General features: G+C 30.7%; 2 protein-coding genes across 8 annotated transcripts in view; one reads left to right on the top strand and one right to left on the bottom strand.

The window, feature by feature from the left end:
- The window catches only part of LOC143225623 (cysteine-rich PDZ-binding protein), a 29,422-nt gene extending 17,215 nt beyond the window's left edge, over positions 1 to 12,207 (top strand). The window contains exons 4-6 of the mRNA XM_076455389.1: positions 3,290 to 3,369; positions 5,202 to 5,219; positions 9,953 to 12,207. Coding sequence (XP_076311504.1) covers positions 3,290 to 3,369; positions 5,202 to 5,219; positions 9,953 to 10,017 — 163 coding nt within the window. The 3' untranslated portion in view covers positions 10,018 to 12,207. The remainder of the gene's footprint in view (positions 1 to 3,289; positions 3,370 to 5,201; positions 5,220 to 9,952) is intronic.
- An 864-nt stretch (positions 12,208 to 13,071) lies between these two features.
- LOC143225621 (uncharacterized) overlaps positions 13,072 to 19,383 on the bottom strand; it is a 50,331-nt gene continuing 44,019 nt past the window's right edge. For all 7 annotated transcript variants that reach the window (XM_076455382.1, XM_076455381.1, XM_076455387.1 and 4 more), the window contains one exon: positions 13,072 to 18,077. In XM_076455382.1, coding sequence (XP_076311497.1) covers positions 16,582 to 18,077 — 1,496 coding nt within the window. In that variant the 3' untranslated portion in view covers positions 13,072 to 16,581. The remainder of the gene's footprint in view (positions 18,078 to 19,383) is intronic.

Below are 19,383 nucleotides of genomic sequence, written 5' to 3' on the forward strand. Positions count from 1 at the left end.
ACCCTTTTTCAACTCTTTGTCCCTATGCAGGCTTCCTTTGTTTGAAATCTTGCCCCTCCTACCCTCACTAATTGGGTTCAACTTTTGGTTAATGTCTTCCCATCAGATTTGATGCCTCACCTTTTCCCTTGCATCTTGTCTTTGTCAGCCATTGAAGGAAATCCTACAGTCAGGCATGTGGATTACACTTAATATGTTTGTGTCCCATTATTTACACCATATTGCACTTTCTTTTTCATCCAGTTTTCATCTTCCATCTGTGGCCATTCATTTGGCTTCAGTGTGACTCACTGGGTTAGCTTGTATTCATACTTTTCCTGTCAGGGGCCCTTGCTTCATTTACTTATTATATTGATCCCACTCTGTGGTGATTGGTGCCTGACCAGATGTTTGTAAACTTTGAATTTGCACTCTACAGCCATGTTTACTTGCTCACTAGCTTCCATGGCTTTGCAGTGCTCACTGTTAACCCTTTTGAAATGGGTCAGGGTACAAAGGCCATGCCATCAAGTTTGTTGACTTGCATTCAAAATTTTATTGAACTACTATTTTATGAATTTCTGTCAATATGTTTGGGATCAAATTGTAGATTATAATTAAAATTTTAATAGTGTATATGAGTTAGTTTCTTAATTTAAAAGTAAATATTAAAAGAACACATCTAAATATAGATTTTAGTGATTCATGTGGTATGTTGAATGCAGCACCCTTTAGCATTATGAGACTTAAGCTACTTAGACTAAATATTTGTATTTTCATGTTATAACATGTAGTCATTCTAGCATGAAAAAAGCATGGTTTATATTTCTAATTTTTATGGTGGTTATGAGGTTGGTTAAGTGATAGACCCCTCACAGAGTATAGAAAATAACAAAATATAAAGTCTCACTGAAAGCAAACATTTGAAATGTATTTAGGAGATTTTTAGAAATTATCCAAATAATTTCTAAGATGCTTGTGATGAATAGTTTTTAATCGTAACACGAAATCACTTTGCACTCAGATCAGTAATGAAACAGACTATTTTCACAAACAAATCTTTAGTAAAAATATTTTTTATGAAATCTGACTTTTTATATATAAAAGACATGTAATCTTTACTATAAGGCTATGAATTTTTGTGAAGATGCACATTTTCTGTCAAAAGTTATAGTGCAAATACTTAATGTGTGCACGTGTGTCGACAAACTCATATATTATAAAGAGCCTGTTACAAAAGGGGTTAACATGAGGTGTTCCACAAAATTGCTTGTAGGTGAATAACTTTGCAGTGTAATTGCTTTAGAAACTTGTATATTCCACTCTTGGACTGCTTTGGTAAAGCAGAGGGAAATAGCTGCCCATTCCTGCCATGCCTTGTATTGAGTTAATTGGTATGGTCTGCTTTTAAACATAGGATTTTGTGCATTGTCTCAGGTAACGATGTTCCTCCAGACTCTTCCCCCTTTCTTCTGGTGGAGTATGGGAGTCCTTACTGCTTTCCATTTCCAAGCTGCAGATGTGGTTGCCTGGAGGTGCCCACTTGAATGGGTTCCACATAAATATGGATATAACCTTTCAGTGCAAGGTAAAGTGGTGGTGTTCTGTGGGTGAAGATAACATGCCATCCTTCAATATGCAATATATGCTCACAAAGGAGTGAGATGTTAAATTACAGTTCACCTCATCGATTGGAAGCCCTCACTCTACCCCCATGTGGATGTTAGTACCCTGTGGCTAGGTTTTGGATTTAGAGTAGAACGAAGTCCTTATGTATATTTATTTTTGTTTATATTCCTCCTTTAATTATACTGTTTTTTTTCTGTTGTGGGTCACATTGGAGGTAAGAGGGATTGTTCCAGTTCTGTCCGTTTTTGCTATCCCTTATTGTATATTATTCTTAAAATGTTATTGCTTTTCCGACAACTACAGTTTGTTGTGCTGTTGGGGGAGATGATTTATATTATATAAACATTCTTTCAATGCTATACATCAGGTTTCTGGATTGATAGATCAAAGTTAATATGTGTCATACTCTGGAATTTGAGTATTTCTAGATCCCCCCCATCACTTGAACTTGAAATAAAGACAGTGTGATTCTCATCTTACCCACATGGTTGTTGGTTCACAGGAGCATGGGTTTGTAATGTAATTGACTTGCCAAGTATTGTTCATTGTGCTCTAGCCACTCTACATCTAGGGGAACATCCATTGTTTTACCCACATTTACACTTTGTAGGATTAACATACATATATATTTACATGTTTAGGATCACTATCCTGCCACATTTCTCTTTTTTCCAAGATTTTTTCAAAGATGGTTTAAAAGTGGTGTGGTTCCCATAATCGGATCTGGCTCTCCCATTTCCATGGGTATCATTCGAATGCTTTGGAGTGGGATGGTACTTCTGTCATTCCCTCACACTGACCCTGTCTCCTAATCAATGTAGGATTATAGCTAACCTTGTGAGAAAAAGAAAGTACTGTATTAAAAGTTATAATTTTCCTATACTGAAAATGTATTTCTGATAGGTTCTTACCTCTTCTCATATTTCCCCACCTTTTCTCCATTAGAAGCATTATTTGTGTCATGGATATTTATTTGTGACTGTAGGAATTAGTTTGAGAGATCTGTTGTTTGATGTAATATTTATTTCTTCTGTTTTCACTCTTCTTTTTCCTTAATCTTGTTGTACTTTCTGGAAATTGAATGTGTGTTAAAGATTCTTTCTTATGCTAACTAGCTCAATACAGATTCTGATCTGTCCTCCATCTTAATTTGGATAATTTGCACAGGTAATGCAATTAATAAATACTTATTTAAATACAGGAATATTGAGGTGAAACATATTAATATCTCATAAAAATAAATAAATCTTCCCACATCTGTCATGGTTTTGGTATAAAAGTGACAGAAATAAATTATGGATAAAGGTTTCTGGGAAGTTTGTTTGATCCAGAATATTTAATTTCATTATATTGTGTACATAACAAGTCATAATAAAAGGTGCATTTTATAGTTCTCTCTGAAAAGAGTTTTAGCCCATTCTATTGCAGATATTAAAATAAACAATTGTAAAGGTAAGGTACATATAAAAAACTAAGCATGCTTTACTTAATGAATTTAAAATTGAAAGATATAAAAAAATATAAAATACCTTTTTATTTTTTATTAATTTGTTTACAAAATTCAAACTGTTATGGATCTCTCAGTATTTCAGTACTGAGTTACTACATTGCACACATTAACATGTGCCACACAGTTTAAGAATCTGCATGTTCAGAAAATCTTGTTTAACTATTTTAACAGGTTTTCTCCTTACTCAAAGTTTGACCAGTGTAGAATATGCAGACAGAAGGTGCATCAATTAGGTTCTCATTATTGTCAAGGTAAGTACAGAACAATCCAGTGTCATTCACTCTTAGCTTTCAGGTCATTCATCAGAGTAATGTAAACAATATGAACTGGAAAACCAAAACCTTTTTTTATGAATTTGAATTAACATGAGGTTAAATAATAACTATTAAATATTTTAAGAGTCAGAACTTCCATAACGGTCTGTCTGAAAGTTTTAGTGGCACTGATTTACAAAGTAACACAGCAGGATATTTTATTTTGAAATCAAATTATCATTAGTAAAAAGACTTAATATATGAAAAAGATGCTTGTCTTGGTATGTGTTGAATTATGTGAATACAGTGGCAAAGTATATGTAAAATCATTAGGAAATTACTGAATATAAACAGTTTCAGAAAATGTGTAATACATATTTCTGTCAGAATTATTGTTTGTTGTAAATATATGATAATATCAGGGTTGTCTTGCAGCTAAATTCTTTGGTGGGAGGGATGATAAAAAAGAGAGTAATTTTACTATCTACTGTGGATCAATTAATAGTACTCAAACAAATAATTATAATTATTGTATGATTACTTATAATTATAAGTTGGGTAGCTTAAACTTTTTGTTTTATCCAGTTTCCATTGTTATTTTGATAAATATATTAGTTTATAATAGAGACAAATATTTTGAACATATTTATTCAAATGTATATAGATGGATCTGGGGTTATTAAAATGGTATATGGAAAACATTTGGGGGGCTTATCAGAATGATGCCACCAGGCAATGTTACTTTTGTTTTAGGCACTTAATATTCATGTAGTAGAACTATTTAGGCTAAAGAACATTACTCACAAGATCTCACATGATTTTGGTAGCAATAAGTGCAAATTACTAGTCATATTTATTTATGAAACCAGAGGATCTTTTCAATCATTGTCAAGTCTATTGTTTTACCTACAATTACTAATTAACAATTTATCTATTGCGATTATGGAATGATTGCATGTCCATTTACACATTAAAAAAAAAAAAAGTTTATTTTTCTTTGACATAACTATTGAACATAAAATTTTGTGTTTTTTTTTAAATATTACAACCTGATACAGATTTTAATAATGCTAGCTAGTGACTTAATATTTTGCACGAAAACAACATAAAACTTGTATTAACAGTTTCTTTTATCTACTTATACCTTGTACAAGTTTTCTACTGGGCATTTAAAGTGAATCTTAGATTTTCTTAGAAATTGACTGGTCATAAAGGCTACTGAGAAATGGTAAAGGTGTCAAGGTAGTTAAAGTGATGCATACCTTCTTCGGTTGTATTTATAGATACACACTTCTAAAGATTTATGTACTGGTATTAATGTTTGCATATTTATATAGTAGTATGCATTTGTACTTACAATTATTTGATTTTGAACTCTTCCTGCATTTTTGATTGAATAACTTAAAATTTTGCACGTGGGCAAAATTAAAAAAAAGTAAATATTGTATTGGGACTTCTAAAGCAGGGTGTAGGGATTTCAAAAAGGGTGTAAAATGTTTTTCAAAATTGTTGTTTTCCATGAAAATTCATAGACAGTTTACCAGTGTATTTTACTTCCTTTAATCACAGAGGTATAAAATGAACCTAGAAATAAACTTTTACTTCAAAGGCAACACATTTATGTTCATATCCCATGAATATATCTGTACCTGTAATTAATAATTTCCAATTACAAGTATTATGTGAAATGTTAGAGAATGTTGTAATTCATATTTTTTTTACAACCACACAACTTGTTTATATGATTACTATGATTGATTGAAACTGAACTTGTATCATGTTTTTACATATATAAAGGATGCTAATTCTTTTTTTTTTCTTTTTTGTAGCATGTGCTTACAAAAAAGGTAGGTGTGTTTCTTTTTAAATATCAAATACCATATTTTTTGTTGTTAAAAGTAGTGAATCAGTTAGTTTAGACTTCCCAATGTTTTATTGGAATTATAAATAATAATAAAACTTGGTGTTACATTAGTCAACCCTTTCATTATAGGCAGATCAAAGTGCACATTTTTAAAGAGTTAAATTCAAAAATCTAATTAAACTACTTTATTATTGTTGTGTACGAGTAAACATGACATCAAAATATAGTTAATAAATCAACTGTTAATATAAATTCCAAGTTCTTAATTTTATAGGAAAATAGATAAAAAAATCCTCAGTCTCTCTTCATGATGCCAGAAAAACACACAGGTTCAAAGAAGTGTTGATATAAAATTATAAAAACCCTATAACCCAAGCACTTTGAAAAGGTGGACTTTTCTTCTTAAGGGATAAATTGGGAATGGTGGTGTAATTGAAAGAGTGATATCATGGTCATCTGGTTTTCCATGAAATGTTTAGTATATTCTTCCACTTACTGTTGTATCTAATTTCCTGTACAACGTAGGTGTAGGCTAGAATGTTATGTAAAAAGATGTTAGGGATATTTTTATTTATAATTGGCTATTAAAAAACTATAAGTGTACATATATGTATATATAAAACTAAAGTTTTTAAGTAAAATAAAGTTGACAGCTGAAGACTGATTGAAAAAAGATGTTAAGCCAATCATTGCATAAAAGCAGGTATTGAAAATTATCTTAAATAAATAGTAAATTTAGGAAAGTTAGAGTTTACACTGCATGGAAGAAATAAGTAAAAACGAAAATTATTTTTTTTTGACAGAGAAGCAAGTGGTGATTGGAGATCTAGGTTAATTCCAAAGATCAAAGAGTGTTTATATTAGTGATTCAATAAGTGTCTTTTATTTCTGTGTCTGCTTTTGTTTTGAATCCTGTTTCAGTACTGATGAGAATAACATCCTTAATGGAATGACTTGGTCAAAGTGTTGAGTAACAGGGAGATTTTTTTATGTTAATAGAACTCTTGAGGTTGCTGAAACATTTTCTACTAGTTGCTTGCATATCTCCTATGTATTGGTGATTGATTTTTTTACACTGTATAAGGTATGTGGTGTTTTGTGTTCTACAAGTGATTTCTTTCAATATTTTAAAGTTTCTTTGGTTGTGCTTGTCAGAAAATGGTCTGTAGTTTTTAAGAAGTTGCAGTTGTGACAACAAGCTTTATTGCAGGGATGACAACTATTTTTTTGGTGGGATGAATTTACTTTTGTGTGAACAAAGACATCTTTTAAAGAGTTCTTCTTCAGAAGGAGACAATGTTTTTTCAGAATTCGTCCAACATATCCGAGTTTAAACTGATAGGTAATAATCAGAGGAGTTCTGTTTGAAACTTTAGTATTGCTCTGATTTGGAATATGTTTCTGCTAGGTTTTATTAGCCTTTTCAATCTGTCTGTAAGTTCAATATCTTTATATCCTCTTTGTAAGTATGGTGTGTTTTCTGTAGTGTATCATCTGAGCATATTTTCTTGAATTCTAGGTAATGTTCCATTTAGTGTGAGCAGGGTGACAGCTCTTGTTGTGAAGGTACTGTGGTCTGTCTTTAGGGTTTTTTTTACAAGTCGTATGAAATTCCATCCATTACAAAGATAGTAGCTTCAAAAAGTTAATTTGGATTGGCAAGTAATCAAAGGTAAACTTGATTGTTCTGTGAAAGGAGTTTGCATGTGAAATAAATTCTTTATGTGATTCAAAACCAGCTTTCCAAAAAAAAAAAGTCATTGTAACATTTCCATGTATGAGGTTTTACAAGACTTTGTTGTAAGAACTGGTTTTCAATATGATCCATAACAGTGTTGGCATAATTGGAAGCATTTTGGTACCCATTGCTGTACTGTTAACCTGAAGGTAATGTTCATTATTGCATTCAAAGTTGTTCAGAGTTAAACCAGACAAGCAAGATCAGTTACTGTTTGAGATTCTGATGGGTTAGAAAGGTTTAACGTGGACTTTAGAGGTTGTATTCCTCCTTCATGTGGAATATTAACGTAAAGAGAAGAAACATCCATCATGCAAAGAAAGCTGTTAGGTGGTATCTGTCCATTAGTATTAATATCTTGTATGTTATTAATAAAGTTGGTAGTATCCTTTAAATAAGAAAAGCGAGAGTGTAGGGAACACATGTTGACCAACAAAAGGGGACTGCTTTTCAGTAGTCATCTTTATGTTAGAAATTATGGGTTGGTCAGAAAAGGTTTGTTGAGTATCAAATACTGAAAGGTTTCTTTGTTAATTTTATTGTTTTGGAGAAGATCTTTAAGTTTTTAAATTATGGTCATGTGAGTTGTTTTGGAAAAATTAGTGTTGTCTAGTTGCTGGTTAGTTTCCATGATTTAGTCATCTTTGTTGAGAATAACAATAACTTCATCCTTTTCTGCTGGCTTTATTATAATATTATTGTTTGATTTAAGATTGTTTAGATACATTCTTTCATTTTATTAATATTATTATGACATTGCTTGGAATATTTTAAGGTCTGTATTATGTTATTGTATACTGCTTTGACATAACTCAAATTGTGGTGGTTTGCTTAGTGGATGAAGTTTGGTATATGTTGATTCTCAGTAGGGTAGGGTTTGTTGTAAAAAAAATTACAAATTCAATCCCTCTTTGTATGAGAATTGTGACATTTGCTCTCTAGGTTTTCCTCTTCTCTAATTTAATTACCTTCTTTCTGATAAGTATTGACTGATGTAATTTACTCATTATGATATAGATATTACTCAGGCAAAGCACATTTTTTTACATCTTCAGTCTTTTGTTTATAAAGCTATAAACTAGAAAATTAGATCCACTTGTCCTGCCTGACTGTTACATCTTCTCTTTCACTGATTGCTAGTAGTTCTCTTTAATATTATATTATTTATAACCACTAAAAAGCCAAAGTTTTAAATTTATCAAATTATATATTGTTTATTGTGCCACTAGTTTGAAACTTTTTTTCTCATGGTATTCACTTCAATAAGCTTATTCGAATTTTTAGAGACTTAGAAAAACTATAATAGTTACAGGACATTGTGTGTTTGTGCATATTATTTTGTATCCTTAGGAGCATTATTTAATGTAGTATCATTGGTATAAAAATGTAGGCTTAGGTTTCATTGACAGTTGACATAAAAAAAACTCAAGTATTGTATTTCTTGTTTTTTATGTATATTCTTTTTTATTAATATAAAATTAGTGAAAATTAGGATAATTATAATAAAATTGAATATAAACAGGTGCATACTGTTGTACTTTTTAAACTATTTAAGATAAATAATTTTAGTTTCCTGTTACAATTTACAGACATTCTAGAAAAAAAAAGGATTATTTTTATGGTGGTTAGGAGGTTAGTTAAATTTACTGAAAACCTATAGAGTTATGATAAAGAAAATAACAGATAAACTGTAAAGTTTCACTACAAAAAAGTGAAAATCACTTGCACTTGGAGCAATCAGTTTTGATTCTGTATGTTGATGGACACATTTTTAGTGTACAAAAGACTTGTAATTATGACCATCACCTGTGTTTCCAGAATATAACTTTATTAGCTCAATATTGAACTAATAAAGTTATATTCTGAGATATAGATTATGATTTTATTTACATTTATAGAAATGTCTCAAACTCCAATCTGCATTAAACATAGTTAAGACTAATAAAGATATGTGATGTTCACTGAAAACTTTGTTTTGAAGTTACATATATTAAAAGCTAATAGCATGGAAGCTGATCATTACTCCGTGGTTATGGCTGGTCACATCAGTTGACCTTGCATGGAAATATTAATATTTAATTTCTGTTTTTGTAGTTGAACCTGTTTAAGAAGTATTAGTAAGATTTAAAATGAAAACTCTAGCAAGTTAAAATTTGTTTATTGTTAGTTGTTGAAAGTACAGCATTGTCATGAACTTCACCAAAATATTTTTGCTTGTAAAATATACTTCTATTTAATTTTTGTTCAAATGAGAGATGTGTCAATGCGTATTTTTATTAGCAGTTACTATGTACTGAATTGCATTTTTAACTTTTTTAAAAAACACTGAACTAAAATATTAGCATGTTTATGGGAAGTAGAAATATGTATTTTTATATGTATTTTAGTGTTTTTGTTAAATTATGCTTTCAAAGGGCTTGGTTTGTTTATAGTTAGTATAGTCATATCCACCTGTCACTGGACCAGAAGGTTTGTTTTCATTGTGAGAAATTCAATGCAAGATCAACAAATGGCTGTTACTGTGTTAGCATTTAAGAAAATACCAAAACCTAATAACCTATTTTAAATATAAATCCACATTTAAACATTACATGCATGAAGCTTTTGTTTTTAAATGTAGTTCTTGTGGAATAACAATAATAAATATTTATATTGCAAATTATTCTGGCAACCTGTTACAAAATTTATATGAAATATTTGCTTTAAAATTGTACATATACAGCAAATGCAAACCTACAATAAAACTTGTAACTCAGTAACTTTGTTTTATTTGGACTTTTTTCCTTTTGAGCATATTAGGTATGTTACTGGAAGATCTAATCTATAACAAAGGTTGATTTAAATGTAATATGTATAATGACAATACTTTTACATTTATCAGTACAAATGTTAGATCCATATTGAATGTGTGTGTTGTTATAAGTAATTTGAAAGTTATTCATTAAATACGATAAAATATGTATTATTATATTTTACAGGAATATGTGCTATGTGTGGAAAAAAACTATTAGATACCAAGAATTACAGACAGTCTTCTGCATGAAGATTTTTAACATAGACCATACAGGAGTGTGTGAGGTGTAAGCTTTTCTTTAGGGGAAAAGTAATATGATGCTATATCAAGAACTGTTAAGAAACTTGTTAATGGTGTTCCTTTTGGTATTTAATGTAATGAGACATTGTACGTGTAAAGAACTTGGACACTACACATTAAGAAATGCAATATTGGAATATACATAATGTATAAAGTTATCCATTTATATCTAATGTACATTAAAACATACAAAGTGTTTTTGTCACTGAATAGTCTGTATAAACTTGTAACATGACATGCATTTCTTAATTCTAACAGCTGTTACATTTGTCTCCACATCTCCAGCCAAATATTTTTAGAATGAAAGCACATGTATTGCAAATGTACAATTTTCAGAAATGTTGTGTGTGTAATAGTTACATATTCTACTATTCTGGTGCTGCTCATGGTAAGAGATTTTCCTGTAGACTTAACTGAGCTTATATATATTTTCTAAAGGTGATTGGTATGGAGGTTAAAAACTAATTAAAATAAAGAACAACATTTTGGCTTTCTTAGGCCATCTTTAGTTTAAACTACAGATGATCTAAGAAGGTTAGAACATTGTTCTGTTCTTTAATAAAACTTTAATACCCATACCAGCAGTCCTCAGAATCCATTTTTACTTCAAGTGGTTTTCTTGTCATTGTGAATTAACCGAGTTTAGCTACTGCATTTCTTGCACAACTTAGTTGTTTCTACAGATAGCAAATAAAAAAACAAGTTAATCAGAAATCTCTATGTATCTGTTAAAAGATTTCACTTTCAGAAAAAAAAAGTAGTACTCTATCATGGGAAATTAAGCCCCAGGTTTTAGCACTGTAGAGCAACAATGTTACCATTAACCCACTGGAGAATAGCTGCAAATGGAAATGCTGCAAGCCTAATCACATAGATTTGGAGTTACTACACTATTTTGTGCACTTGTAAACATCAGCATTCATGTTACTACTATGCCACCTAAATATTGTTTTGAGGGTTACCAGCTCAGTTGAAAACCACTAATTTTATCACAGAAGTATGTTTAGTTCAATATTCTTGAATGTGAAAAGAAACTGATAATAAAACAAGGAATTACAGTTGTTACACAAGGTATTGGCATTACTTGTATGTAATTTAGTGCAAGCATAGAAAAACACTTTGTAGATGATAATGCATGTCTGCTGATTCAGTAACTAGAAAGTCAAGTGTATGATATATATATATATAGATGAAGCAGTTTTTGAACTTCTTTAAATTATATTTGGAAACTTATGATGAAATATGAAGCTTTAGAAGCAAGAAAAGCAGTTTGTAAAGAAAAATATATATATGAAATCATTAATATTAAATTTCTGTAAATCCAATTTTAAATTAATCTTATATCCTAAGATGTATATCTTATATATCTAATGTGAGGTTGCTTGATACATTTTAATAACCCAAAAGACACTGTATAAAGCAGGATCAACTTACTTCAGCTCTTTAGTATAATGGAAGCAGTTTTCTAAAAAAACAAAGAAATTAGTTGTTTTTTAATATCTGGATTATGAAATTAGTTACAACTTGTATCAAGTTCCACCATAATCAGGGTAACTTGAGACACTTTTTATTTGAAAAATATTAACAAATGCATTGTAAAATTAATGTGAAAAAGAGGCTAATGTATAGGAGAGAATCCCCCCTTCCCCAAATCTCCTGCATTTTAAGCAAGTTTAAAACTTGTGTATTTTTCTGGCATATTTTTTGTAATCTTTGAACAGAACAGGAGTAGTGTAGCCCTTGAATTATTAACTGAAACATACTTTTGCCCTATGCATTATAGCTATCCACTACAAAATTGACTTTTACCTATACCAAAGGAGTCTCTAGCAAGCTTTCATAACACTGTTAATATCATGGTCAAATGCTCTAGGCCATAACGTTTTCTCAAATAACCCCAAGTTAAAGTATATATCTATTATTTACAGTAGCTTGCCGTACTGTAGAGGATACTCGGTGAATGTTCTTTACTATAAAACTAAAGTGAATGAATTATTTGTGCAGTATAATTTTTGTATAAAGTACTTAAAATTGGTTTTGATCATTAAAATATCATTGAAAGAGCACGTTATTTTTAACTTTATATCTTTACAACTTAGAACAGAACTGGTTATTTAAATAAAGGATGTAAATACTTTCCATTGTCGTATTACTTTAATTCAGCTTTGACTTTAGATGTAAATTTTTCCTAAACAGATTTACCTTTAGTACTAATTGACACACAGAATGGTCATATTAACCCTTTAGCTGTGGAACACACCATATGGTGCAACTGTAAACTGACAAGCAGTTCCGAAACACATCATATGGTTTGCTTTAATTTCTTTTCAGCAACAGCCTACAGAACACACTCAACTGGTTACTATAATTTTAATTTTCAATGATAAAAACCACAGCTAAGGGGTTAAGGACCATTGGACGTACGTTTTTCATACATGTGAACAAAATTGACCAACACCAAGAAAGGTACTACTAAAGATTCTGAAATGTAAGTATATTTAATTAGCTATAGTCATGTTGATCAGGTTCAATTTATATCCAATCTAAACAGTTTGTTCTGATTAGAAGGGTTAATTACCTGATGCTGGTGAAATATTTCAGAAGGGCTGGATTATGTACTGGTTTCATACAAGAACCCATACAATTGTGTTTTGTTAACATTAATGAATAATACCTTCATTAAAGAACATGCAGTTTTGTTTGATAAAATGTTCATGAGTAGTGGCTTCTCTAAAGCTTTTATCTTAAAATCTACCATCAAACAAGTAATGTCATTTCACTTTCATTAAAAAAACTGGTAACAATCTGATAAATAATTTAACGAGACACAGTGACTTTGTTGCTACACAAGGGACTATACATGATGTGCCTATCACAGATGATAAAACCCACTTTTTAGCATTAATAGTCTTCTGACTTGCTGCTGAGGGGTTAAATGGGAGTTAGGTATGAAATTAACATGATGTTGAAAACAGAACCTTTATACATAAAATACTAAGAACATTGATTTTTGATAAATTTCTTTTAATACTAATATACATCATATATGTATAGGTGTAATAAGGTGATTTAAAGCAAGAGATGTTTTTAAAATAATTTATGGTTATCAACAATATATACATAACCTTGGTTATATCTAAATCACTTGACAATGCTACTGTATGATAATAATCTAGAACAATTACATTAAAAACGTGCTATAGTGTTCTAATAAATTAAGAATTATAAAAATACAATTGTATTGTGACATATATTTAAAGTAAGAATTTTTACATGCACAAAAATAATACTGAGTAAGCCAACTTTGGTAAAATTTAGAGAAATTATTTTCTTTGGATGGGAAACAATTAACTCTTTAAGCACTGATCTCATCAAATGGTGAGATGAGACCTATTCAAATTGCACACCACAATGATCAACAGAGTCCTCAGCTAACTGAAACCATCACCAACAGATGGTGTATGAGATGAACATATGTCATGGTGTCTTTCCATTCAACATGTTGGAGCAATTCAAGTGCAAAAATTCATTAAGTATTCATGTGAAACGGTAGACATGAAGAAAGTATGTGCAGTAGGAAGTTCACTCTTGACAAAACCCTTGGGCAAATCATGGCAGATAGGGATTCAGGTTATGAATTGGAAGTTTCTGATGATGGCTGGTCAGCAGAAACTGATAATAGTGATATTCATGGTAGTGCCAGTGATAGGGATACCTCTCTCAGACCAAAATGAAGGTTTGGTACTGCAGCTAGTGTCTTCAAGCAGGGCAGGCCTAGTAAAAGATGCTGTTGCAAAGGCCAGCCACGATAGATTCCGAGGTCTAAGAATCTGGTTACCACTTTGTGAGCCTGAGAACTATGGGAAATGGATTACCAATTTCAGTGAGGAAACAGGATGAAAGGGTGAGTGTAATATGAATGAATCAGAACCTGCTGATTTCATGGAATTATTTTTGGAACATGGGGCATATGTAAGGTAGCACAGGATGCACTCTTGATTGAAAATTATATGCAGGAAAGGAGAATAGTGATGACAATCTTGGTGCTGCATGTCATGTTATGCATACCCTCATCCTGTGGAACTAAAGTCTGCTAATTTACCCCTCAGAAAGGGTTAAGACCCTGTTTTTATGTGGCAGGATAAATTGTTAACCTGTGCCTTGCACAATAGTAAAAGACTCCACAGGTTTTCAACAGTCTACACTGATGATTATATTGAAAAACAGATCTGTTCAAAAGACAGTGACACTGGGTTATGGGCAGTGCAAAAACCTGTGTGTGTAGACAGGTACAATAATTACATAGGTGGAGTTGAAATAACTAATCAGAGGATGAAAACATATAGGTTTCCTTTTGATTCACATAAATGGTACAACCTTGCTCAGAATTTCAATCGTGAATTATTGCATCACTGGCAAATGAATTGTGTGCAGGCAAGCCCTTTCTCTCAAGAATTTCATTCAGAAACTGTGCATCTCATTATTGGAAAGATGCACCATTCAGCCACCTACAGCAGGCAGACCCAGCACTGGAGACACACCACAAAGGCATAAAGAAAGGCACTGGATTAAATTAACTGGTTCTTCCAGATCAAACTAGAAAGTGTGTAGTGATGGAAAAAAAAGACTAAGAGGTAGAAGGCACATGTGCTATAAATGTGGCATGGGCCTTTGTGCTTATCCTTGCTTTAAGAGATATTAAACTGTCAAGGACATCAAAAGGTGTTATCTGGATGTGGGGAACTAGATTCACCAATGGATGTTAACCAGACATAGACCTGACTCAGATGAGCTCTGCCTCTTCATAATTCAATAAATGTGCATGATTTAGATTAGAAAACATAACAAAATATAAGCATAGAGAATTTCTGTACCATAATTTTGTTCAGAATTATTGAACACAACATAAAGCAACCTACAACCAAGTTGACATTTGGGGATTTTTTCCCTAAATCTAAGATTTGGCTACCATTTGATAATATCACAATATGGAAATTAGGTGAACAAAAGTACTTTCATGATAAATTTTGGATCATCCTCAATAACCTTTTTCTTTACACTAAATGTGTATTTTGGCTCCTTTGTGAAGCATTACCAAATAACGGAATCTGTAAAAAAAAATCTTGAACTTGAGGTGCCATAAATTCAAATGTCTTACGTATATGTGATGTCTATATACATTTTTGTGCCAAGTCTTATATCTAGATAAATATGGGAAAAAAAAAGAGAGTTTTGTTCTTCTTACAGTATTCTTTTCAAATGCAGGCAGAAAATGAAAGGTTATGTTCTAGCTTTTCTAAACATGTTTAAAATATATTTTATGGGAACACCTGAAAAAGTAACTAACTAAATCTCCAAGGTGGCTCAAAAGTTGTATCTCATAGGGATTGTGAATAACAAAAACAAAACTAAGTATTTTTCTGTTTCTTAAAGTAAATGTTTGAATCACTGGCCATTAACTCTGAGGTTAACATTTACTTTAATAATAAAAAAAAAAGTACTTTTGTTTTATTGTTATTAACAATCCCTATGATGTGCAAGTTTTCCACCACCTTGTATAATAACAAATTGGTTAAATGTGTACCCTCTCATAAGTTCATAAACACTTTGTTAACAGAGTTCCCACCATAATGTAACTAAAATTTGTTATATTTCACACAACACTGTTAAATTACAGTAATGGTAATTTTATATAATTATGGTATTAAGATATAGTTCTTGAATCTCTCATTTTCATAAATTGAGAAAATACAAATAATGATAAAAACAATTTACAAAACTGTATATGAATTTTGAAAAATGAGAGGAAAGGTACTGTTTTCTACACAGTTTTTCATACAATTCATTTTACACTTTTTCATATGGTATTTTTCAACCCATAAGCACAACTGATAATGTATGAAGAATACAGATTGCTGACATAATGTTGAACTTATTCCACTAATTTCAAAAAAAGCCACACAAGTTTTAAAAAATACAAATTCTGATTACAAACCAATGAATTTACAAAATGGTGTCTGAATTTTGAAAATGAGAACAAAGGTAGTACTTTTTATACAAGTTTTAATATGATTGACTTTGCACTTTTACAAACAGTATTTTTCAACCCATAAGCACAACTTATGTATAAAGCATACAATTTGCTGACAATGTTGAAATTATTTCATTAATTTCAAAAGAAGCCATATAAGTTTTAGGAAAATAAATAAATATTTGTTTAACATCCAAATCCAGTATTATTTTTGAAATATTTTACCTCAATGGCTACTTTTATTTGTTTTCACAACTACTGCTGTCAAACTTTTTACTCTTTGGTTGGAAACTTTTTGAACCTCCCCCTCCCTTTTACTACTACTATGGTCATAATATAAAAAAAAAATATTTCTTTCTTACTCTCTTCTATGCTTTTTCTTCTTATGCTTTTTAGTCATGTGACTATTTTCAGATTCAGAAGCTTTATAATTTTCAAACTCTTCATTGTTACTAAGTTCGTCATCCATTGCTGACAAGCTTTCAGATTGTTCCATTTTTTTTACCCTTTTTTATTTTTCGTTTTACTTTTTCCTTATTTAACTGATCACTATACTCTTTAATTGCAACCCCTGTTAAAGAACAACTATTTGCTATATTTTCAGAGGGACTATTTTTATCTTTCTTCGATTTTTTCTTCTTTACATAACCATTATCAGGGTCCTCTGCTTCACTAATGTTTTCTTTATTTAATTGAACATTGTTATTTTGAATTTCATGACTTGTTAAATTGTAACTGTCTATTGTATCTTCAAAGGGATTCTCTTTTTCATGATCTGAAATTTTCCAATTGGCATTATTTTTATCAGGATTCTCTGCTTCTCTACTGTTTCCAGTCTTCCCACTTTTATCTACATCTTGGAATGTGCTTTGTTGAGATGAACTGTCTCCAACAGAAAACCTATCATCCTTTGCACTGAATGTAATCTTTTGTTGCTGCTTCAGACTATGAGATTTGTTTGAATCTTTTATTTTACTTTCTTTTTTTCTTTTCCTTTTCACTTTTTCCTTATTTACCTGATCACTATATTCTTGCATTTCTTGGCTTGTTAAAGTGTAACTGTCTATTGCATCTTCAGAGGGATTCTCTTTTTCCTGATCTGAAATTTTCCAAATGGCATTTTCTTTATCAGGATTCTCTGCTTCTCCACTGTTTCCAGTCTCCTCACTTTTATCTGCATCTTGAAATGTACTTTGTTGAGATGAACTGTCTCCAACAAAAAACCTATCATCCTTTGCACTGGACGTAATCTTTTGTTGGTGCTTCAGACTATGAGATTTGTTTGGATCTTTTATTTTACTTTCCTTTTTTCTTTTCCTTTTCACTTTTTCCTTATTTACCTGATCACTATATTCTTGAATTTCTTGGCTTGTTAAAGTGTAACTGTCTATTGCATCTTCAGAGGGATTCTCTTTTTCCTGATCTGAAATTTTCCAAATGGCATTTTCTTTATCAGGATTCTCTGCTTCTCTACTGTTTCCAGTCTCCTCACTTTTATCTGCATCTTGAAATGTACTTTGTTGAGATGAACTGTCTCCAACAAAAAACCTATCATCCTTTGCACTGGACGTAATCTTTTGTTGGTGCTTCAGACTATGAGATTTGTTTGGATCTTTTATTTTACTTTCCTTTTTTCTTTTCCTTTTCACTTTTTCCTTATTTACCTGATCACTATATTCTTGAATTTCTTGGCTTGTTAAAGTGTAACTGTCTATTATGTCTTCAGAGGGATTCTCTTTTTCCTGATCTGAAATTTTCTGATTGGCATTATCTTTATCAGGATTCTCTGGTTCGCTGTTGTTTTCAATCTCAATGTCAGTACCATTTTTATCCAAGTCTCGGAATATACTCTTTAGAGATGAACTTTCTGTGACACGACACTTGACAACTTTTGCACTGGATATAATCTTTTGTAGCTGTTTCAGATAATGAGATTTGTTTTGTTTTCGAAGCTCAGTATCCAATAATTCAAAGAATGCTAGTTCAGAAAAGTATTACAAAAATTACACAAATCACCATAAAATAGTAGAAACTATTTATTTTTACACAATTAAACCCTATAATAATGTTCAAATTTGGTGCTACAGAATTATTTGCACTGGCAAGTAAGGGGGAGAATATAGTTTCATCCTCGTTTTGCTTTTTGTACTTTTTTCCCCTATTAGATTAATTTTCAATAAATCATCTGTACAAATCAAAGACACCAACTCACATATTATATAAGTACAATTTTGAATGTTTTTAATTTTATCCTTTCAAAAACTAATATTTATATCTTCCCCTTTAGTGGCAATTAAAGAGTTTGTTATAATAATTTATGGAATTCAAATAAAAAGATAAAACTATTTTTACATAAAAGATACATTAAAGAAAGATCATAATTAATCTAAAGGACTAAGTACTTCTTTCATTTCATGCTTGTTTAATGTGATGAAAACCTTACATTAACATATCAAAATGTTATCAGAAAAATGAAAAGATCAACTATATTAAAACCTTTCATAACTATGAATGTGTACTTTATTGAACTACAGTTAATGTCTGTTGCTGTTGAAAATTACCTAAAAAATGTATAAATTTCAATCTGAAGAGATAAATGAGTTTTTTTCACCCATTCATGTCATTAATATTAATCATTTTAAATACACTATTACAAAATGTATTACACAAGTTTATTAGCTACTGACACACCAGCTTAATATATTTTGTTTCTCTGTGACAACATAGCAGTAAAGTAAAATATGTATTTTGGTTTTATTGTTGACAATGGCAAATTTTAAGTTATTTCAACAAAAAAACCTGAAATGGAGTTTCAAAAAATCTCTTCCTAATTCTGTTATTTTATATAAATATAAATCAGGGAAGTACCCAATACATTACATTTTATTTATAGATGTCTGATACAGTAACATTAGTAAATTAAAGTATATCAGAATTCAAAATGATTAATCTATTCCAAAACAACTTTAATATTCAGGCCTTGACACTTGAAAAATGTGAAGGGCTCCTTCCCAAACAGTACATACCAAGAAATATCTCTACTTTTCTTCTTTCACACAATTGGACATTAAAAGTCAATTTGTACTGAATGAATTGTACTGTTTTTCTATAAAGCAATCTATGGTTATATTTCAGGGATAAAGTATGGGCACATGGCAAATATAATACCTGGTAAATTAATTTTATGAATACAGAAAGTAATAATATTTTTATGTCCAGTAAAACTGGAAACATTATATAATGTTATAATCTTCTTAAAGTGTGATACAACATCTTGACTAGTA

Source organism: Tachypleus tridentatus, chromosome 9, assembly GCF_004210375.1.
Source record: "Tachypleus tridentatus isolate NWPU-2018 chromosome 9, ASM421037v1, whole genome shotgun sequence".
NCBI classification, from domain to species: domain Eukaryota; kingdom Metazoa; phylum Arthropoda; class Merostomata; order Xiphosura; family Limulidae; genus Tachypleus; species Tachypleus tridentatus.